This window comes from Coloeus monedula, assembly GCF_965178545.1.
Source record: "Coloeus monedula genome assembly, chromosome: 7".
In the NCBI taxonomy this organism is placed as follows: domain Eukaryota; kingdom Metazoa; phylum Chordata; class Aves; order Passeriformes; family Corvidae; genus Coloeus; species Coloeus monedula.
In genome coordinates this window covers 1576044-1599377 of record NC_138787.1, presented here as the reverse complement: position 1 = coordinate 1599377, position 23334 = coordinate 1576044, and the positions used below count along the sequence as shown (strand labels likewise).

Sequence of the window (23334 nt, the reverse complement as noted above, 5' to 3'; positions counted from 1 at the left end):
ATTGGAAAGAAACCAAGCCTCACATTGCTAAAAAAAGGAGGCAAAGACTGGTGTTCTTTCCTCAAAGGCACACTGGAAAAAAAAAAAAAAAACAAACCACCTCCTTCCTTTATTGCAGTCTTGAGGGCTTTCTCTGCTCTCCCAAAGCCAGTTTCTGTTGCCTTTACAATCCTGCAGAGCCCAAAGGGTACAACAGCAGCTGCTCTAGAAATAAATCAGAATATCCAGCAAGCACCTCGATGTAAGGACCTCCCAAGCCTGTACAGGAGGACAACCTCTCCTTTTAGTACAGCCCTTATGTTCCTCAGCCATGAGGAGCCCCAAGGATGAAGCTGGGAGTAAGGGAAGGACAGAGAGGCGACTCACAGGCAGATGTGCAGGGAAGGCACAGCAGATTTCAGCTGGGCTTCCTGAATTGCCCTTGCTGCTGGAGCACAAGTTCACAGGCACAGCTGGTGCTGCTGGCTCCCACCATTTGCAGTGCTATAATCCAATTATTATTTTTGTAACAGCAGAAGTTCTGCTTTTAGCCTTGGACAGCCGTCTTGTGGCACACTGACCACTGCAAATCAATTCTCTGCAGCAGCCACGCAGCTGAGATTTGTTTTCCTACCCCTGGTTCACACAACACAGGGGCAAGATACCCAAAATAAGCTCACACGATGCAGCCAGGCTATCCCAAGACAACAAGAAATGTACCCTGAGCCCATCACCTGGTGCTTGTGAATCACTTCTGTTCTGAGTTACATGTAGTACCTGCAATTCTCAGTTTTCTTGGTGGGTGCTGTGAATTAGCAGGACTCAGAAAAGGGGAAGGGATGTGCAAGGAAACCCAGGATAAGGCAGCTAATAGTGTTGGACTCCTGTGCAACCAACACTTTCCAGTCCTGAATTCCTGGTGTTTCACTGTGTGAGGTTTTGGGCTCTTCCAAATGACACCACCTGTTTAACAAAATCTGGTGACCCTTCCTGTGTTAGAGAGTTACATCCACTGCCAGATTTTTCTTGTACTCACCTTGAGCACTGCTAAAAATCAAAGCAGCCACAGAGCTGCAGTTGTGAGGATGCTGCTCCCACTAAAATGCCTGTCCAAGTGCATTTATCCTATTAAGTGTGGCCTCGCTGATTCTCTCACCTCCATAACCCACCATTATCAACTCAGATTTGGGAAAAGTTGTTTGCCACCTCAGAAGGGGGCTGGTAAAGCCTGGCCCAGTTGACTGCTCTTCAGTCGAGATGGATTTGCCCAGTTCTGAGTGGCAAAGGAAGCCAGGACTGGAGCAGTGATCCTGTTCCAGCTGGGAAATGGGAGCAGAGCCACCTGCCACAGGCACTTCTGAATTCTGCACCTCTGTCCTTCTGCAGGGTTTGAGGAGTTCAATGTGCACAATTAAATCTGGATTTCCAAACTCTGCAGTGATCTGCTCTCAGGAGCTCTGTGCTGCTGGTTTGGTACCCACTACCCAGAGGTTTCCTTCCTCAGCTCAGCCTCCCTGTTCACACCTCTTAAAAGGGAAAATCGGGGAAATTCTCCTGACCTTATTTTTGCTTTTTCTTCCAGCTGTATGGAAAAAAACTCAGCCAAAGGAAAAGCTGCTGTAAGCAGCTATTAGATCACAGTTCACTGTTACAGTAAAATGTAGGTTTGATTCACTAAATGAACTTTAAAAATATCCTTTTCTTTAATTCAGTATCAATTCAGTTGAATTCTTTAAAAAGAGGGAGAAAAGACATTTGGTCCTTGAAGAAATCATGAAAACTTAATATGGGGAGATAAAATGAGCTTTACATGTCAGCTGCTAACTTCCACTGCCCTCATAAGACTTCCCTGCTGAGAAGATCCCCCTTGGAAGCTGGTTCTTGGAGCAGAACAAATTCAAACAGCAATCAAATACTGAGAGATCTTTGAAGTATGATTATAAATATTGAATATATATCATCTTCATAAAGATAGCCTCAAGCCTAGAAGTGTTCAGGTTGGATGGGGCTTGGAGTAACCTGGCATAGTGTGGAAGGTGTCCCTGCCCATGGCAGGGCTGGCACTGGATGGGCTTTAAGATCCCTCCCAACCCAAACCATTCTGTGAGTCTGTAATAGATAAGTAGAGGAGAAATTCTTCACTTATTAAAATTCCTTTCTGTATTTTTCCCCAAGAGCAGCTTGAATGAAGCATGGAAGATCCACACTCGTGGGGGACAGTGCCAGGATGTTTCCCAGGACAGGAGTGAACACCAACTCACCACTTTCAGCTCCGGCACGGATCGGCTCAGCGTCCATTCCTGGCTATTTACAAAGGCATCTGTGGAAGAGGAACACATGGACATGGTCAGGATGATGACATTTAATGCTCTGCCACTCGCCATCCCACACCACGGCTTCGGGAACGCGACACCAAAGGTCCTGGGGGGCCGACGGTCCAACGTGACAGAGACCTGGGCTTTGGGGAAATGATACAACAATTCCAGAAATGCCCATTCTGCACGGACCTGCTCTCAGCAGCAAGTGCACCTGGGTCACCAGCAAGCTCAAACTAACTCCAGGCCCTTGGGGTCATGCAAAGGCTCTTCCAGTATGTACCTGGTTAAACCATTTCCCAGCCACACCACCATGTTCCTTCCCTGCAGGAAGAGCCTTGGATTTGTCACGTTAAATGTCACCAACTGCAGCTGCCACCATCTGCAGTTACTTCTCCACCCAGGTAAATAAGAAAATTTGCTGCTTCTGAAACATGTTATTTCCTACTACACCTAATGTCAGCAACTGCAGCAGCCAGAGCCAGTGGGAGCATCCCTGCCCAGGTAGGGGAAAAAAAATCTCTCTTTATTCCTCCAACATGCCATTTTTCAGTAGCATAATCTAGGCAGAAAGAAACCATTATAAAATCAAATAAAAACTACTGGGGGCAAGGGTTGATTTCTGGAAGAAAGGCAAGTTCCTCACTGCTCCCAACAGGAATTAAGTCCTTTGGGCTACACCTGGCCCCAGCCTCACTGACAATTCCACACTAAAGAACAGAAATAAAGCTCTCGTTTTTCTCTCTTTAAAAACATTTATTGTTTTGTTCCTTCCATAAAGGTCTAGTCAGCTGTAAGCAAACACACAGTGAATGTTTCTGTTACAAATCCAGTGTAGATCCTGATTTAACCCCTCCAGGACTGTGCAAACCTGCACTGCACAGGATGCTCCTACTGAGCAGAGCAGCTCCAACTCCACAGAAATGAAGCAGCACCAAGATTCCCGGTATTCCAATCAACTCCTGATGCCACAGAGGAACTAACAGGTGGAAGGTTACACCTGACCACGCTGTTTTTAAACAAGCCAAGGTCCTGCAAGCCACTGCCTCCCCTCCAATACACTCAGCAGCAGGAGGAAAAAGCCCTCTCATTTGATCATTTGATCTGTAAAGAAATTGGAGGCAATTTCCTACTCCAGATGCAACCCTCACTAACTTCAGAAACCATCCAAACTTTCCCAGCACCCACCTAAAAACCATCACAGAGCAAACTTGTATTTCCCAGCATGTCTCTAGTAAATATATTGCTTTTGCCTCAAAAGCACAAAACGACCTATTAGCTGTGAATTTGGAAACCCTCTCCAGTTTAATTTAATGCATTGCTTTGTAGTTCAGCTGTGAATAAATCCTGTGTGTATCTACACGAAAACACATGGCAAATCATCAGTATTTTGGTACAGATTTGAGCTGTGCACTCTCACTGGCAGCAGGGAAACCAAAGGCTCAGAGTGCAATGCTCTGAAGACTTGGCTTAACCTTTGGCATTCCAGGTGAAAAAGAAAGACACTGTAGTCACTCAGCCCCTGTTTTCCATGACCTGAAATCCCACTGGATCAAAACCCCCAGGAAAACCTTTCTGTACCACACCCAGGTGACACCACCTTGAGCTGCAGACAAAACAAGCAGCAAATTTCCATTTGGGAACACTGCATGCGAGACCTGCTCATGATTAAAGCATTCCAAAGGGACCACAGCTCGGTCTAGGATGTTCTCCTACCTTCCTGTGGGAAGGAATATTCTCCCAGACAGGCAGCAATGGAATGGGGAGCTTTAGATTGGGTATTAGGAAAAATGTCACTGCCCTGACAGGAAACTGTCGATTCTCATGGTTTGCTTTGAGCTGCTGTGGATTTGGGAAGGAGCAGCCAAGGTTGAACAACACAAGGAGGTTTCAGCTCATCTGCAGACTCTCAGGAGTCAAGGAAAACCATCAGTCTCAGGCAGGTATTATCCCTGACTCGTGGAGGTTTATGTGTGGGTAGCAAAGTGGGAGCGCTCCCTATTAATGTCAACAAGCTTCCATAAAAGAGAAGCACTGGATTTTATCACCATGGGAGATTTAAAAAAAAGGATGAGTGAGCAAATCACTGCTACTGACTCAGAGAACTGCAAAAAAATCTGCCAAGCCACAGGGTAGCTGCACGTGGGTACCAGGAACATCACAAATCCTGTTCCTTTTCTTTAAAATAAATCCCTTAAATTATTCTTTTGGAAGACCTGTGCATTCCAAAAGGATAAATCAGGGAGGCAGTGAAAGCTAAAATTCCAGAAAGCACAGAGGCCAAAAGACAAAGCAGAAGGAGGGCAGCTGCAGAGAGGAAGAGTGACCCAGCCCAAGGACATGGATTTATCCCTCAAAATGCACCGACACCCCACACCAGGACCTTCCAAAACTGTCTCACATCTCAAGGACCCTCAATGTGGGCAATATATGCATTTTAATCCTGATTAACAATGTAAGAAATAAAGTTGACTTGACAAGGTGCTAGACTTCTTGACAAAGCTACCTTCCCCTTTTTGCCAAGCCCTTGGTTCCTGCCCCACACACAGGTTTTGAGTGCCCAAAATACTTGAGAAGGGTTGAAATTCTGTTTTGTTGCCAAAATACGCCTGTTAAAATGAAAAAATTAAAAAAAAAAAAAGCTTGACCTTAACCCAACTAATTTAAAGTCAAATTTCCCACTGCTATTATCCTCAATTCGCAATGAATTTACATAAGGTCTTCCAGTGCCCTTTAAAAAAAATAAAGCCAACAAATTGCACTTAGGAGATCAATGAGATTCCTCCTCAGCATCCCTTACACTGGCACATTTACAAGGAATAGCAACAGCTAAACACAGAACATGGCATGAAACAGCACCTGGTGTCTGCAGCAGTGTGAGCTGTGTGTGCCATCACTGGGATGGACGTGGAAGCACCCCCTAGCCAATTTAGTTTTCTAGGAACGCCTCAGGAAGGAGTAATTTATTCCAAGTTAATCCCAAGATCCACAGAAGTTAAGGTGAGAAGGTCAAATACTTGCAGACAGAACACCACAAACAGGTTTGGGGATTTGCCTTATTTTCCTAAGCAGAGAAAACTCACAGCTCCAGCATGAAACTTTGGATCCATCAGACTGGAGCATGCAGAGCCCAAATTGTGCAGTGCACACAAATCCTCGGCTGAAGCTGCAACCCCCCCCAGAACCACATGGTGATTTAAACACACTGGAAGAGATTTGCATAATAAATAAAACCACATGTATGAAGTTGATCAACTGGGGTCTTGTTTGCATTACTGCCCGGCTCTGGAATTCCAGTGAACTCAACCTTCACGTCCCACTACAGGCTCCACACATGCAAGGAACGACTTTTGTCAGTAATTAATCACAGTTGTACGTGCTGCTCGCTTCGTTTCTGCATCACTGATCAAAAGCTGCAAATATTCACGGTGGCACTCGTGTCTTTTTAAAACGTGCACCAAGATCCCCTAAACTGCATCATTTCCTTCACAAAGTTTGCTTGGCCACAACAGAAGTCTTCATTTATTTTTCTCATTTCTTCTGTTTTTATTTCTAACACTACACTAAAGCACACACTCCAACAAGGACCCTTGGCTATTTTAAAGCCTCAGTTTAGTAACTCAGCCCCACCCAGAGGAACTTTCTGTCTTAGTTCCAGTATTAGGAATGAGATGTAGACTTCAGTTCCACCACATGAATCCCAGAATGGTTTGGAAAGGCATTAAAGCTCATCTCATTCCACCCCAATCCCATGGGCAGGGACACCTTCCACTATCCCAGGCTCCTCCAAGCCCTGTCCAACCTGGCCTGGAACAGTTCCAGGGATCCAGGGGTAACACCTGTTGAGGTGAAATCCTGGGCTTTGATGGCCATTCATGCCCATCCTGTGCCATGCCCTATGCAGTCCATGGCACAGGACAGCAGCCGATTCCAAGGAGCTCCGATTGTTTCAACACCCTGTATATAAAAGCCCTGCTTAAAATTTTCCAACAGAAAAACCTACTTCCTCAAATCCAGGAATGACCACTAAAATCTAAATAAATATTAGCAGAATAATGTTAATGAGAGAACACAGGGCCAAGGCCAAGCCCACCAGCCACGATTCGGAAGAGGGGAGGGAAGTCATGCAAACCAGAGATGTTTCACAGCCCTTACAGCAAGAACCACAGCAAGGGCCTGTGTGTTCAGTGTCCAGCAGTCTGGCTCATCCCATCCTGGAGTTTTTACATTGGAGACCCTCTCCCCTAAACCAACTCCATTTCCTGCCGTGGGCAACAGCAGCAAGGCAGCTAACAGGACCTCTGAGAAAATGGTTCTAACTGGGGCCAGTTAGATTTACACCACCCTCTCCCATCCTTTGGGTCCATCCTGAGGAAAAAATTCCCACCAGCCAATGCAGTCTGTCTGTTCATTAATATTTTAGGAGGGCTTGAGCAGCCCCAATACTACCACAGCACTGGGCAGTGCCAGCACAGCAGCCTCCCCATCACCAGCCCTTGATCCACTAACCTTGTTTTGCCCTTTTTTTTTTCCACCCAAATCTCTCGCCCTTGACTACAAAAAGCTGAGAAGCTCAGAGCTTCCTTTTCCCCTGACCCAGGTGGAAACTCGATGGCAACCTGAGCAAAAGGAGTGGTGAGGGCAGGTATCTCTCCAGGATGACATGAAAAGACTTAAATCTTTCACGATTCTTGGAAAGCTTCGTAGCAAGAGCTTCCCTCAGGCAATCCCAACGTTACTTTGCTGTCCTTTTAAATGAGGAAAAGCTGTAAATAAATAAACTATAGAAAAGCCAAGGGATTTCTCTAGAAACTCTCAGCTAAGGATCCTTTTTGCTAAGAACAGGAGCCCTCAGAAACAGGGGAATGAAGTTAAAAGTACCAACAGCCACATCACACCCTTCTCTCCCCTTCAATAATTTCTGCATTACAAGCAATATTTAGAGTTTCTTCCGCTTTGAAATAAAAACCTCAGAGTGAACAGGTACAGAAAATATTCCTACAAGCTCCCACTTGCCCACAAGGATGCAGATAAGGCCACACATCTCTCTCTTGGAGCTGTATCAAAGCAGTGCTCTCAGGATGTATTTCCCAAAGCTCGCGTGCTGGTTTTCTTAGCAAAGAGGGAAACGTGCAGCTTTTTGGGTTGAGACTTGTTATTCTCCTAAAACATGCATTTTTCAGGAGGGGTAATCTCACAGAACATCCTCTCCAACCCAGGCCTCAGCCCTTTAAGTCAAAGCATTGACTCAGTTCAAAGAGAAAATAGCAGAAAACCATCCTGACATGTTGATTTCCAAGGTTTGCATAAAATGTTATCTGGAAGATTGTGTCATGGTTCAAAAGGCTCTTCTTATGTATTTTATGGGGCTCTGAGCAACCTGGGCTAGTGGAAGGTGTCCCTGCCCATGGCAGGGGGTGGAACTGCTCGGGTTTAAGGCCCCTTCCAACACAAACAGCCCTGGAATTCTATGAATTTTTATACCTGTTGTGCTTGGTTTTTTAAAAAGCAGTTTTTATATGGATCCTCTCTGCTTATTCACTCTGTTCCATTACAGCAAACAATAACTACAAAGCAATAACAAGTAAAATCTTTAGGAAACCACCCACAGCAGTACCAGGATGATTTAAAGCTTTATTTCCTCCCTACTCAGTGTGATAGAATCATGGCTTCTACAGCTTTCCACTGCATGCCAGTTAGGAATTACTGCTGCAACCACCCAGCTCCAAATAGTGCCTGCCTTCCTTCCTGAACTGCAGATGTGAAATTTATGATTCTCAGGCAGTTTAAGCAAAAAGCAGCATTGCAGCTCCTGTCCTCCTCTGGGTGGGAACTCCAGCCAGGCTCTGGGAATCACATGCCCTCCCTGCACAATGCTGTATTTACACTTCACTAACAGCATTAATACACACGCTGCAGAAGAAGCCACCAAACTGCCACAGAGCAATTCAATTACAGCCCTAAAACCAGAGGGATTTCACGAGCTGTCAGTTTAAGACTCCACCCATCCCTGCCAGCACTGTCAGGATGGATAAAATCCCACGAGCTCTTCCAGTTCCAGCGTAAATGTTTGATATTGGACAGACTTATCACTGGCCATACCCAATTCCTAATGATAAACAGGAAAAAAGAGGCTGAGCTTCGAGCAGTTAAAGCACCAGGAATCCGAGCCCACGCTCATCAGAGCCTCCTGTATCTCTGACATCTGAAAAACCTCTCCCTGTAACTGAGAACTGTATTAAAGAGATATTTAGGTCAAAGCTGTAATCTCTCTTCCAGCAGCATCTGGCAGCTGCAGCAGCGTTATCCTTTGTGCTGCCATGGAAACAAAAGGAGGACCAGGGATGCAGAGAGCTACACAAGCTCCCCAGCCAGCCAGCCTTCCCCAAAATATGCTCCTGGGTCTGGGAATTTGAGAGCACTTGGCTCTCACCTCAGTGTTGGGGTTTTGTCTTCCATTTTCAAATTGTTGAAATCCAAAGATTTTTTGCTGCTGTTAATATTTCCCCCTCTCTCCCCCACCTGCAGCCACTCAACACAGCTTTCAGGTGGGTGCAGGGATGTTACCTCCTTAGGGATAACCCCGTGCTTCCTACAAAAGGAAGCATGGATAATGTATCCGAGTAGATTCCCAAACCCAGTCTCACGCTCGAAGTTTTACATCCAACACCACCAAATTATTCGTTCTGCCCTTAAATATAATGTAGCTCCAACCCTGACTACTCATCCCAGCCCTCCCCACCCCACAAAACAAAATCCTAAAACCAAACTGAGCAGAGTATTTTGGCTGTAAGTTGTTTATAAGGAAAAATAAATTACATACTTAACAAGGAAAACTTCCCATTCCCTGTATTTTCCCAGTGGGTTGGGTTCTGGAGCCGGCACACACAGTTAGTGTAAGAGAAATTAAAATCCCACAGATGAAACCACAGTTTTCTCCTGAGACAACTCTGCCGTGGGAGAAGCACAGAGCACGTCCACAAGGGATGTTCTGAGTGAGGACTGTCAGGAATACAACTCAATTCCAATCAAATGCACATTTCCTAACACATCCCTCAAAGGAATGCAGCACTGGAAGTCTGGGCCAGCCCCTTCTCCAACAGGGCAATGACAACCCCACCGAAAGGATAAAAGGAATATAAAAAGCAGACAAAGAGAAAATGAAAGCATCACTGTAATAAAAACTGCTCCCTGCTCCAATAAAACTGGGAAAGGAAATGATCATCTCTGCAGTGCAGTGGAGTAACATCTTTTTGTTCAGGCAATAAACAATATTTAATAAACAATATTTCCTAAGTGCCAAATCCCCATAGAAATTCAGCTAAACGCAGCAGCACAGCAGCAGTGGACTCCAGGAAGAAAAAGAAGGCATTGGAGCTGCAATAGTTGGTAAATGCCTTGTTTTGTTGGGTCTGCCTAAAAGCAGGTCAGTGTCAGGGCTGAGGTCTGTTTTCTCCTGTTTCCTGTCTCAAGGCAAGGGCAGTGCAGCACAGGAAAGATGATCCCACACGGAACTCAGTGAAAATCTGGAGCTGTTCAAGTCACACTCGAGACAGCAGAAGGGAAAATCCACAGCTAAACCCACGTCCCAGCAAGGATGTCCAAAGTACCCAAAATGAGACACTTCAAAAATCATAGCCTGGGCTGCCTTTCCTGACTACAGACACAAACGAGGAATTAGCCTTTCTTATTCTAATCTGAGTATTAATGAGGAACCTCCCTGCAAAGCATCAAAGATGAAAAGGGACAGCTTCTCCAGTTGGCACAAGAAGAATCAATGTCAAAGGATAAATTAAAAAATATGAAGTGGGGGGAAAAGAGCATTTCGAAAGAATATAGGAACAGATTTATCTGGCAAGAAGAAAGTCACAACAGAGATTAAAAAAAAAAAAAAAGACTGAGAGGCTTTGCTGGGCAGGCTGAAAAGACTTTTAGCTTTTCAGATAGGTAAGAACGGCTGCAGCTCAAAAAGATGACAAAAAATAAGCAAGGGGAACTTGGTGACTGCTTGGTAGAGAAGAAAAGAGAATCATGGAATGTCCTAAGTTGGAAGGGACCCACAGGGATCATCAAATCCAACTCCTGGCCCTGCACAGACAGCCCAGCAATCCCACCCTGTGCTTTCCTGAGAGTGTTGTCCAAACTCTGGCAGCCTCGGGGTCGTGCCCATTCCCTGGGGAGCCTGGGCAGTGCCCAGCAGCCTTTGGGGGAAGAGCCTTTCCCTGATCTCCAGCCTAAACACCTCTGACACACCTCTAGAAGCAACACTAAATAAAAGCCAAGTACACAGTAAGTCAGCCTGTGCAGGATTCCCACCACAGAGGAGACTGTTCTGGGGTAACACCTGAGCATCACCAAAATTTAAGCAGCAGAACGTGAAGCAGATGGCAGTAAATGAGCAAAGCACAGCAACCTTGGGGGGAAAGAAAGACAAAAGGAGTATCATGTCATGCTTTAAAAATGGTGACAAAAGTACAAGCATGTGAGAGTGGCAGACACCAAATCCCAGACTAAAAATATTCAGGAGCCTGGAGTGCCAGGACACAGGGAATGGCTTCCCAGTGCCAGAGGGCAGGGTTGGATGGGATACTGGGCAGGAATTGTTCCCTGGGAGGGTGGGCAGGCCCTGGCACAGGGTGCCCAGAGCAGCTGGGGCTGCCCCTGGATCCCTGGCAGTGTCCAAGGCCAGGCTGGACACTGGGGCTTGGAGTAACCTGGGATAGTGGGAGGTGTCCCTGTCCATGGCAGGGGGTGGGACAAGATGGGCTTTAAGCTCCCTTCCAACACAAACCATCCTGTGGAATTCTGTGAACAAGCAGTTCAGACAGAAGCAGCCACTCCCCATAAACACAACCGCTAAAGTATTGCACTCAGAGTTGTGCATCTCTGCTAAGGACACTGCCAAGGTCCTACAGGGACTCACAGCTCAATTGTCTTTGGGATTATAACAAAAGGGAAAACTATTGGACTGGGTTTTAATCTGCCTCTTACCAGTTTCACAACATGCTTCTTAATCCTTAAGTAAGAAGGGATAAACAAGAGTGACTCCATCTTTGCCTCCCCCTCCTCTCTCATGCTGATCCCTCTTGGCTGCCCCACTGCTCAGGGGGGGGTTGCCCTTGCCTGAACCCTTTTACTCTCCCCACACCACCCTCCACACACTGACCCACAGCAAGTTCAACCCACCAGGATGTCCACCACTAACCACCACAAAGCTTTTCTGTAGCTCTGCACAACCAGCTCCTGGTTTTTGCTTTCCCTGAGCATTCATCAGGATCTTAACCTGAAGAGGCTGCAGCAGATTCCTCCAGGATTTGCTGCTGGGTCTTTTCAAGGTCGGGGGGGAATCAATTATTTATTCCTATACATGATTTCCTACTTTTAAAAAAAGTTTTATGCACAAGAGGACCCTCCCTCTCATCTGATGGCAGCTCAGCTCAAGTCTTTAGCGAGAGCCCTCAAAATGAAAAGATTTCCTTTGTCCTCCCCTACAGAACTGGAGTAAATGTGAGCTATGATTTTCCCCACAGAAGCAAGTCTGCCCTTCCCCAATACCTCATTTATCCATCCACCTACAGACCTTACTCTCAGCTCCAGCTCGGTGGCTGCACACTGAGTGTGATTAACGGAGGCAGAGGCAAACTCTACCCCTCGTCACACCCAGGCAGCCACGATGAAGTCAACGTGGTTTAATGGGTGTGATCCTGTAACTCAGCCCAACCTACACTCTTCTTCCCATCCCCAAAATGCTCCTCCCCTCTCGAGGAACCTGCGAAGGAGTGATGGTGCCATGGAGGATTCTTTCTTCTGCTGCCGCCCTGCACCACCTGGTGCAGCCGCAGCACCCCCGTGCCAAAACCTGCAGTACACAAGTTCCATCACTTACAGATCAGCTCATGGCCCAATTTCCTTGCTTGTCAACCCAAATCTGTGCTCTGACATCATCTGACCATTCAGATTGACCTTTTTCAGTGCTTTTAACTGAGGCTAAGGAAAACGGGTCCAGCGGGCTTGCACAGAAGTACATCTAGAAAAACATTTCCCCTCTCCACCAGGGAAATGATGACTTGTTTATGCAACACATTTCTGAAAACATTTTTTAGAGCTGGAGTCATGTCTCCCAGATTGCTATGCTGGTTGTCAAAACAGAGCCTCTTTTTCCCTGACTGTACCATATGTAATCCTAAATCCACTTTCCCTCACTTGATATCACCCATGCAAGATTTGGAGATGATTAGTGGAAAACACACAAATGAGACACTGTTCTCCAGAGAACGGCGCAGCAGGAATAATCTGATGGGGCTTATATTTATTAGCCTGATGCACATCTAACTTGTTTAAACAATGCTTTTGTCAAATGTCAAAAAAAAAAAGTTAATGCAATCCAAGGCACGGTCTCAAAGGGAATTAATGCTGAGCTGGAACCAGTGCAAAAGCCCTGGTTACAGCAACAAGGAAACAGTGCAGAGGGGCCCATTTTCTTTCAGTTGCCCAGAGATCCACTAGGAGAAAAAGGCTGATTTCCTAAGAGCCGACATGGAGAACCTGAAGCAGGAACCTGGGATGGGGAACACGTGGTCTGTGTGGATGAGAGCATCTCCCTGACCTCATGGGGCGAGGAGATGGTCCCATAAAGCTCCCCAGGAAAGGCAGGTGCCTTGGATGCTCTCCCTGTCCTGTCTCACTCCCCTTGGGAACTCAGCTCTGGCAGCACAGACTCACCTCAGGTGCTTCAGCTGCCCAATTAGTTTTTATCTTCCTGCAATAAGGCTAATACCCACTTACTCCCCTTCATTACCCTGCTGCCTAAGAGCCTGTAAAGCCACCAAAACACTAAACCAGCACAGGGCCATCGGAGCAGCACTAAAAACCTGGAACTTAGCACTGCACAGCTGAGCCAGGGATGCATCCTGAAGCCAACAGAAAGCCAAGCAAGCAGGGGAGGCAGCACTTTTTGCCTGTAAACTGCTTAAAAACAGTTAATAACAGCTAGAAAAGATAATGTGTGACCAAATGGTTCACTAGGAAAGCATTTCCTTCCACAGCTTCCTATTTAAAAAGCACCTGCTACCAGCAGGCATTTCGGAAAATACGGGACCTGTGCAAGTACAAAGTATTTATTTTGGAAACTCAAAACACTGCTCACGTGAACTTTAGACTCTGTGACTGTAACACAAAGCCTCTTTCAGCTCTCCCTCGCAGATAAAGCTGCAGGTTTGGAGGAAGCCAGAAGTAAAGGAAAACCACCGGAATGCCAAGGTCCGTTCCCTATCACTCCTTTGGCTTCTCCTCCCCTCCCACCTCACCCTCCATCCTCAGCACCTGAAGAACTACTGAAGGGCCTGAGATCTCAGTCAACACAGAACCACTGCAAATACCCATTTACTAATCCTTCTCCAGTCGAGGCTTACAAAGCTGAATCTTTACTTTGCTAGAACTTGTAATATGGCATTTTTTTAAAAAAAACCCACTCATCCAGGAATCAGGCTGTTGTGGGTCTACACAAAAAAATCCTGCCCTCTGGCTACATTCTTATTTGTGTTTCCTGGGTGAAGCCAAGAAACTCCAGTGTGTTTTCCAAGCTTCAGCAGGCTCCCATCACCTCAGGCACGTACTTTAAACTCAGAGAACTAGAAGTGCTATCTTTAAAAGAGCCCTTGCAGAGCTCAGTAACCAAAAACCGATTTTGTTCATCTAAGAGACCAAATGCCTCTGTCCTTACAGTCCTGGCCTCTGATGCTTTTCACACCTGCTATTTTACAACATGCAAATGAGCCCTATTAAAGGATATTTTGGGAAAAATGAGCTGGTTTTGCACAAGCCCTCTTGCTGCATCTTGACCTATAATGTGCTCTAGCAAACCATGCTGTAAACTGAGTCCTTGCTAAACCCCTGCACCCAAACACTTAAAGAATTACCCTCCCTTCAAATTCTGTTCCCTACTAATCCTATAACCTCCTACTGCCTTTATATGAGCTGAGAAAGGAAAGCTGAGGGCCACTTTATATTCTTTGTCACCTCTGTGCCACTTCCTCAGGTAAACTCGACCCCATCAGCCACTGAAATTGATTATAAAAAATTCTTTTCATGTTTAGAAAACAAAAAGAATGCCAAAAACCCCACATAAAGATCTAAAATGCAGTTCAAAGCCAACAAGAAGGGTGTCAGAGCCTCTACTCGAGCAATGCCACCAGCACACGCTCTTAAGAAAATAATTAACACAATCAAGTGCAGCCTTAACTCCGTAATAAAACACAGCCACTTGGAAGCAGTACAATGGGGAAACAGAAAGCAAGCAGCCACGGCCTCCAAATCTCAAAAACCCACCCCAAAAGCAGCAGCAGAACGTGTGACACTGAATGCACCCTTCCAGAACCCAGAGGGAGCAGCTCTGCCCCTTCCACGCTGCTCCCACAAGCTGCTCCCTCAGGAAGCCAGGGGAGCTGTCCTTAGGATCACATACACACAGACAACATGTGGTTAGCACATCAAGGCAGCTACTGGGGCAGATCAAAACAATTCCTGGCTCCTCCTCCCCGTTTAAATCGATTTATTTTTTCCCAGGCAAAGGCGGGCAGTAGGACGAGCACAGTGCAGGCTGCAGCTGCTGCCAGCAGCTGGAGCAGACCCCGGCAGAGCTACAGCAGCATTTTGTATTTTTTTAAGCTGCAGTGCATAAGAGTTCACATCCCAGAATGAAAACAAAGCAAACCCCAAAATAAACTTCGCTGTCTTACTAATTAAAGGGATTCGTTCCTCCAGGAAGGCCAACACAAACCACTGCTGTGGGGTTAAGGATGCATTTTTAGCACTCAGTCCTTCCAGCATTTTTACAGAGGCTCTGCAAAAAAACCAGAGCTTGACTACCCCTGTAGCATCATCAAAAGCTCTCTCTAGGGAAGGGGCTTTTTTCCTTAAATTTATTTGAAATACCACAGGACATTTGCATAAGATAAATCCCAGCAATACTGGAAGCTCTTCTCCAGCACCAAGGTTTTCATTTGAGGAGCCAGTGAATTTTGACAGCTACCACAGAATCCCAGACTGGTTTGGGTTGGAAGGGACCTACAAAACCATCTCATTTCACCCATTGACATGGGCAGGGACATCTTCCACCAGACCAGGGTGCTCCAAGCCTTGTCCAACCTGGCCTGGAACACTTCAAGGAATAGGGCAATTTCAATAGATATTTTAATAAATCTGTTCTGTTTAGGGAAATCCAAAGCTGGTTTAATAGAGAAATCTTCAGATTAAGCAGATACATGCAAGAGAATAAGGGGACAGACCTTTCTATATGGCGGTAAAATAGTCCCAGCAGTGAAATCTCTCCATTCCACAAAACTCTAAGGTTTTTCCATGTTCATGGATAAATAAAACAGCTTTTATCCTAAATACCAACGAGAGGAAGCCAAGAAAAGCCAACTCATTTTATAACAGGTGGCTTGGGTGATCCCCAACACCTGAAATCCAGGTCTCCAGACTATTTGATTTAAGGCAAAGGTAATGCCATCTGTACCAGCTGGCTCCAATTCACACCTCACCTTTATCAGCTGTGGAAGTACTTCCTCGTGGGCTGAGAACCACCCACCACTCAAGTCCCTGCTGACTCACACAAATATTAATCAGCCTTTAAAAGGTGCTGCTCTACCACATTATGCAAATTACAACCAACTCGGGGAGACGAGGAGACCACAATTAGGGATCTGACAAGATACACCTAGATATACAATACAATATTCACCATTAAAGATGAACAGTTCTAGCAGCTCCTGCTTATTTATGTAAAAACACAGTTCCAGTTGGGTAACATCCAGTTATTAAAACCATAGAATAGTCTAGGTTAGAAAGGACCTGAAAAGATCATCCATTGCCAAACCCCTGCCGTGAGCAGGGACACCAGGCCAGCTTGCTCTGAGCTCCACTCATCCTGTGCTTCAGAGAAAAAGGTCCAGAATACAGATTTCAGATAATTCCTATTGTCCAACTCACTTTCCTCTCATTCAGACCATAAGATGAATATCGCAGGACAATTTGCTCCCCTTATCTGCCTCGGTGCCAGCCTCTGGGGCAAAGGCAGAATATTTACATATCATTTGAGACTGGCCACTTGACTGGGACCACAGTTTATCAGGGAGCCTCAAGGAGTAGGAGAATCACATCCTGCTGCCCTTCCCTCTGGCAGCACCTACAGGATCCATAGGAGGCTACAAAAAGGCTCCCAGCAGTTCTAAGCAGGATCACCTTGCCAGACTGCATCACAAAATTAAAGGCTGAACACAAGGCTGCTGCTTTTGTAGAAGAAAACAGCTGTTTACACAAAAAAGCTGAACAGCAGACAATACAAACTGAAGACATTACCTTGCATGGGATCAAACTGCCCTCCTCCACGAAACCCTTGCACTCCTGCTTGCAGAGCTGCCTCCAGACCTCTTAAAGGCTGCCTCATTGGAGGAAATGCTGCCCAGGTGCTTCTTACGAGGTGATTTTCATTAACCCTGCCCAGCATTACAGCTGAGCATGATCAACGTACCCTGCTCTACCCAAGAACCGTGGATACACATCAGGAAGTGTTTGCACCCCCGTTAAAATCACAGGAAATTCAGGATGGAAAAGACCTCCAAGATCAAGTCCAACCTTACTCTAAGTAACTATGACAGGTGTGTACTTACAACCATTCCTGCTTGTCATCTGTAACCCTCTAAACCAATTATCATGGCTAATTATACCAAGGCTAGAGCAGAAAAGAAAAAATATCTCAAACTATGTTACCTATTAAATGGCTTTAGGCACTGTAACACACAAGCAGAATGAACAAAATTATCTAGGGAAGCATTACATGAGTTTTTCCCCATTAAAAAAGCTGGCAGGCAGTCACAGAGGGCTCCCAACGAATTACTGCATGAGGAAATCTCTGTCCACACCAGCCTCCATAGGAAGGGAAAGCCTGAAATAAATGCAGTAAAGAACCCACTGTGGATTTCAGGCTGAAAATTGTGCCTCGGAATTAAATCCTTGCTCGGGATTGTATCTGACACCGAGAACCAAAAACCTCTGGCCGCTCTCAAGTGCTGCACCACTGCAGCTTAAAATACCCATGAGCTGCCTGCTCACAAGGTATTGCTCTGCCACTTGAGTGATCCCAGGTGTGCCCACCCCTGCAGATACCCTGGATCACAAAGCCTTTCCCTCCATCCTTCCCAAGAATTCACCACCTACCTCGCTCATTCCCGCTTTCAACAAAGAAAGGGAGCGTTTTCAGCTGGAGGAAAAAAAAACCCTCATGTAACTTTAAAGGTGCTTTCAGACAGCTAAACTCCCCAGAGTCAGGCATTTATCTTTTACATTAAACAGAAATGTCACCACAATCCTTATTGTTTTAAAGAAAGAAGGGAAACACGCTGAATTTCGAACAGGAACTGCTGGAAATCACAGCGCAAGAAATGGAAAGCTGACACTACCCAACCGATATGTGGGGAATCAAATGTCCAAGATGAATCAGATGAGGAATGATGAGATTTTTCTGCATAAACCAAAGAATAAGCACTTAAATTTCCAATACTTTGATACAGACACTGTATTTAACAGCCTCAGTGTCTCCCCCAACACAGACATACAGTGAGCATTAAGCATTTTGAAGTTATAATGAAGCATCTGTCAACTAAACCCTCAGAAAGTCAATGATCTATCCCAAAACATGAACATCCACTGGCACTGTGGACAAACATCCACATTAAACACGCCACAACACTGCAGTAAATAAGTCTCACTACCCAGGCCAAAAAAAAATATAAAATGCTGGGGAGGGAGAGCCCCTGGAGCTAAAAGCAGATCCTTTATCAAGAGAGCAATACCTAAACCTGAGCTGAGGAACCCCAAACCACACAAATCCCCTGCCTGCCCCCTACAACAATAAAGGAGAAATGGGATGCCATTCTTTCAAGGCTGCTTCAGCACAGGATGTCTTCTCCTTACAGCGATTTCAAGGCTGTTGATTTTTCTCAATAACTCCCCAAATTATTTCCAGAAGTGATTTATAACATGCCCAGGGACAAAAGCTACGAACAGCACAAGAGTCTACCGAAAACTTGACCTTTGGGGTTTTGCATTGATCCCCCAGCCTTTATTGGTATTCTCCAAGAAAATCCTATACTTAAATCTCCCTTTAATATAAACAGCCACAGAGCTTCCAGCTCAAAAATCTGCTATAGGAATTAAATGCCACACTCCTTCCTGAAAATTCAGGTGACCAGAACCTCAAAGACTCAAGACTCCAAAAGCTGTGCTGTAATTCAAGCTGCATTTACACAAACTGGCTCCCACTTCATGTACCAATTACAGCGTCCTGGAAATGCGCCTCAAAAATGCTGCCAAAATCTGTGACACAAACATTAAAAATGCCCTTAAAACCCCCAAGAAAACAACAAAAAGCCTTACAACCGCTTTGAGGCCCAAGGTTTTAAGCACAAGTCATCCACTGGAAAAAACAAGACATTGAAATGAAGGAAAAAAATACATGTGAGAATGCTGCGAGAGTGCTTATTTCAACACCCAGCTGATTTTATTGGTTCTGCAATCACTTTTTCCTAGGTCTGGCCTGCTGGGTGCATATTCCACTAAACAAACATGAAGAAATAAAGGTGGTAAAATTCACTTTAAGTGATTTCATGAGTTGGAGTTAAACACAACTGCCTTTATTACTTGAAAATTCCCAGCCCAGAGAGTGAGGACTGAGCCTGACTCCAAACTCCTATCACACAGCTCACCACAGCCATAAAATCATTAAATATACATAGAAATGTGTTCTCAAATAAAGGCATTGCAAGCAGACTTCATTTGACATGTATTTATACACTATATAAAAATTAGGTCCTAATATATATGTAAATAAATCCCATGAAATCCCCCAAAAATGCCACACCACTGAATAAAGGGAATTCATTGAAAAGAGGGAATTAAGAAAAAAAAAAAAATTCCTCTGAGATTGGCTGAAAAGGGTACAAGAGCTGACAAGATAAGCTAAACTGCAGTGGTGTGAGCCCAAATTTAGCCTTGGTTTATCTGGGAAGCCCTTTGTGCAGGTTACATGAGGTTCCTTGAGCTCTCATCCAGCACCCACTGCTTGTTGGCCAAGTATTTATCAAAGCTCATCTTCTGAATGCCTGAAAAAACACACAGGAATCCATTTTTATTAATCTTAGCAGGGGAAAAAATGCTTTATGTTTTTGCTGTGACTTTTGTTCCACTTTTACTGCACAAAACCCTTCCACCCTCCTCCCCTGAGGACCGATGGCGCTGCCAGCACTGGGGGACAGGGGACAGCACATGTAAACAGCAAAGGCCAGCAGCGTTTGTGATGACTGCAGTGACACATTCCTAGGATTATTCTGCAGGAAAGGAGCTCAGACCGGGTCCAGAAAGAAATTAGCTTCTTCCTTAAGGTTTGAACCATGTAACCCTGCTGTTAACAGGGAAATGCACAGAAAGAGCGGGAGCGGGAATTCTCTGTCCCAAATTTGCAGAGCTCCCTGGAGCTTGGCTGGGTAACACAGCTCCCTCCTGCAGGAGGGAAGGAACAGTTAAATTCCTCTTGTTTATTCCCCAAGGGCAGCTGTGGCAGCTGTGAGTGGGCTGGGGAAGGAGTCTGGACACAGACAGAGCTGGAAAAGCCAGTGTGGACTGAGAGGCACTCAGAGCCACCCTAGAAACCACCAGCAGACACCTGCAGTGGGGTATCTGGGGACAGGACACTGACCTGGAAGCCAACTACAACTAAAGGAAAGCTGTATAAAGTCTTGTGCTTGTGGAACCAGGGTCACATACATTTTATAAAACATTACTCCATAATAACCAGCTCCATCACCCACGAAATGCTGTCAAACCCCCAACATTGAACTGGTTTCCCACCAGAACAACCTGTGTCCATACTTTATCCACACTATTTATGGGCAACATCACACTGATACTGCTGATTCACAGCCTGGGGGCCCTAAAAATACAAACCAGTGCAGGCACGCTCGGATCACACTCGATTTCTTCTTTATTTGGGGATGGAAAGGGATTTGTTATCAGTCAATTCCTGACATACTTTGTGAGGGTAGAGGTTAAGGCAAGCTGTGACAGGAACATACCCTGTAAGTATAAAGAAGAGGAGCTTCACCTTAACACCTCTTCCAACCTCGACAGGCGTGGCCTGTGCTCCTGCCAAAGAAACTTCCAGGAGGGACTCCAGGAACAATTTCCTTCAGTGTGCTCGTTTCTTTTCCAAGCCACCTGAATGAAAGGATGCCCAGGTGAAAGCCCACAAGGTGCCCACACGCACACTGAGGGCCTGCAGGGATTTCATACCACAGTTTCAATGGTACAGTATGAAATACGACATCTGGGACTGCAATTCATAACCCACAAGGAAATCAGAACTTCCATTTCCATGGGAAAAGGCATCTAGTCACAGGAAGGAGTTAATACAGCATAACTTCACAGTTATCTAGAACAAAACTGTAATTACCACAGCAACTAAATCCCACTTTGTTCTGGAATCTCTTATTATAAATGCAGTTTTCCATTCCCCCCACCGAAGTAATGCCAGTAAAGTCCTGCTTCCAAGATGCTTCCTTGCAGACCCTCAGATTTGATTCAGAAGGGACATAAAGGCTCCTTCAAAATCAAGCACTGCTATTTCACCACCCCAGGTGAGGATGGGTTCCAAATGGATCAGATGGAAACTGCCAGTAAAAGCCACCCAGGAGAAAGGCACTCTCCTTAAACAAGGGATAATACAAATCCTGGTGCTACTCCGGCTCAGATTTAGGTAGGAGAATCTGGGGAAAAGTGATTAGTGGTACTGACATCCTGCTCATCTACCCAGGAGGAGCTGGATCAGGAATGCTCCAAGTGCAAGGAGCCTGAATGATCATCAAGCACCGTGTGGATGACCGCTGCTGGGAGACATGCTACGGCCAAAGGGCAAACACCGACCTGCACTTTAATCCCCACCATCCTTCAAGGCAAGATTATTTGTTTCTGCCAGTAAGCTGCGAGACTGGGGAGGGCATCTGTGGTTATGAACTGGTCTGACACAGACTGGGAGAACTCATGGAAAGGTCTCCTCCCGATTTTGAGCTTCACCACTGAAGCACGACTTGGCCATTGTGGCAGAAATACAGAGACTGAGGGCAAGGCAACACTGCACGACCACCTCAGGACAGAAACAGCACATCTGTCCAGGACTGTGGCATCTTAATTGGAGTTTAAATGAATGAAACCACCTGCCAAACTAGAAAACAAAATTTTACAGCCTTGTTATGAAACAGCAGCTATTATGTATCTACTTTACAGGCACAACTGAACTGAAAAACTTTCAGATTCCACAGCTCTACATATATATATATATATATATACACACACACACATACATTGCATATGTATATTTATTTGTTTAAATTTAGGAATCTCTCCAAGTGCTGTTCAGAACAAGTTCTTCCATGCTATCAGCTCTGTTTCCTGAAGGAAGAGGGCAGTTAGAGCAACAACAAGTCTTTAGATGACTGCAGCGCTGTCTGATCAGCCTCTGCTTAGCATGAATTCTCCTCCCTGCCTTAGGTTAAAAATAGAGTCAGTTCAAAGGGCTGGAGGTCAACTGCATTAGCAGGTGATTCATTGGTAGACAGCAGTCAGAAGACACACCTGAGGCTCTGCAGGGCCTCCCCAAACCCGGGAGTGAGGAGGTGAAGCAGGTGGCAGTAGTAAAATGTGGCAATAATCTCAGGAATGTTTAAGTCTGAACGTAAGGCAAACCAAGTGCTCGATTTCGCTTTTCACTCCCCACCCTTTATGTTCACAAGACCAAGAGATAAGAAGGGGCAAAAGGGAAGGATTCCCACAAGTTTTCAAGGCAGCTAAACAGACTCGAAGCATTTCCATGCCTCTGGTGCATACATACAGAAATAATCAAGCTGTTTACACATCTTTATACACAGTCAAACATACATCTCCCTTATCTGATCTCAACCTGCTCTTTTCAGAGCCTGTCATTCTCAAATAACCTCACCCTGAGTCACCCTGGAAGCTCTGCAGATACCCAAACTGAAAATAAAGAATTTTTTTTCTGAGAACTTCAGTTCCCCTCCTTGAAGGCCCCATCCCCACCTCACCCAGAAGATGAAGTTCAGCTCTCCATTCACAGCAATGTTCCAATCTCAAATACCATCATCTGCCCTAAGCAGTGACTTCTCAGCTAACTCAGAAATAGCCAGGAATTTTGAAGACTTAAGACATGCTAAGATATTTCTGAGAGATTAAAATCAGATACAAAAATAGTGTATTTTGGCCAGAACTGCTCGCATTCAAAGGCATTTCACCAATACCCAGGTCACCCCACAGAGACAGTGCACTGCAAACAAGAGCTGAAAGAGGCCCTTCACTCCCAGGGACTTTCAAACAGTGCTTTTAAAACATCTTCTTCAGCAAGAGTCCTTTAGTGTTGCCTTCTTCTTCCTCTGACCCTTGGGAAACAATCCTGCCACGCACAGCTCGACATGGAATTGAAAACATCTCTATTAACTCTTGAACAGCACAAGCCTGCCCAACACCATGCTGGAAACCTGAGGGAATTGCTGGCCAACAGCACAAAATCAAAGACAACACCTTCTCCTGAGGGCAGAAATTAGCCTCTTTTTATTAAAACAAACTCTTCATCGACAAATTTAACAAGTGAGGATGTAAGAAGGCTCTGGAGAGTCTCACTATGGACATGTAAAAAGGGGCTTTTTACATGGGCAGGTAGTGACGAACAAGGGGGAACTGTATTAAAGTAAAAGAGAGATTTAGATTAGATATTAGGAAGAAATTCTTTACTCAGAGGGTGGGTAGGCCCTGGCACAGGGTGCCCAGAGAAGCTGGGGCTGTCCCTGGATCCCTGGCAGTGTCCCAGGCCAGGATGGACGGGGCTTGGAGCAGCCTGGGACAGTGGGAGGTGTCCCTGCCCATGGCCTCTCATAAGGAGGGGACAAGAGGACACACACAGTGAAAGGGGTACCAGTGA

The 23334-nt window shown here is 45.5% G+C and overlaps 1 protein-coding gene across 5 annotated transcripts in view; it reads right to left on the bottom strand.

The window, feature by feature from the left end:
• The window catches only part of AGAP1 (ArfGAP with GTPase domain, ankyrin repeat and PH domain 1), a 306992-nt gene that overhangs the window by 208668 nt on the left and 74990 nt on the right, over positions 1 to 23334 (bottom strand). For all 5 annotated transcript variants that reach the window (XM_082285201.1, XM_082285204.1, XM_082285202.1 and 2 more), the window contains exon 2: positions 2241 to 2299. In XM_082285201.1, the coding sequence (XP_082141327.1) occupies positions 2241 to 2299 (59 nt within the window). The remainder of the gene's footprint in view (positions 1 to 2240; positions 2300 to 23334) is intronic.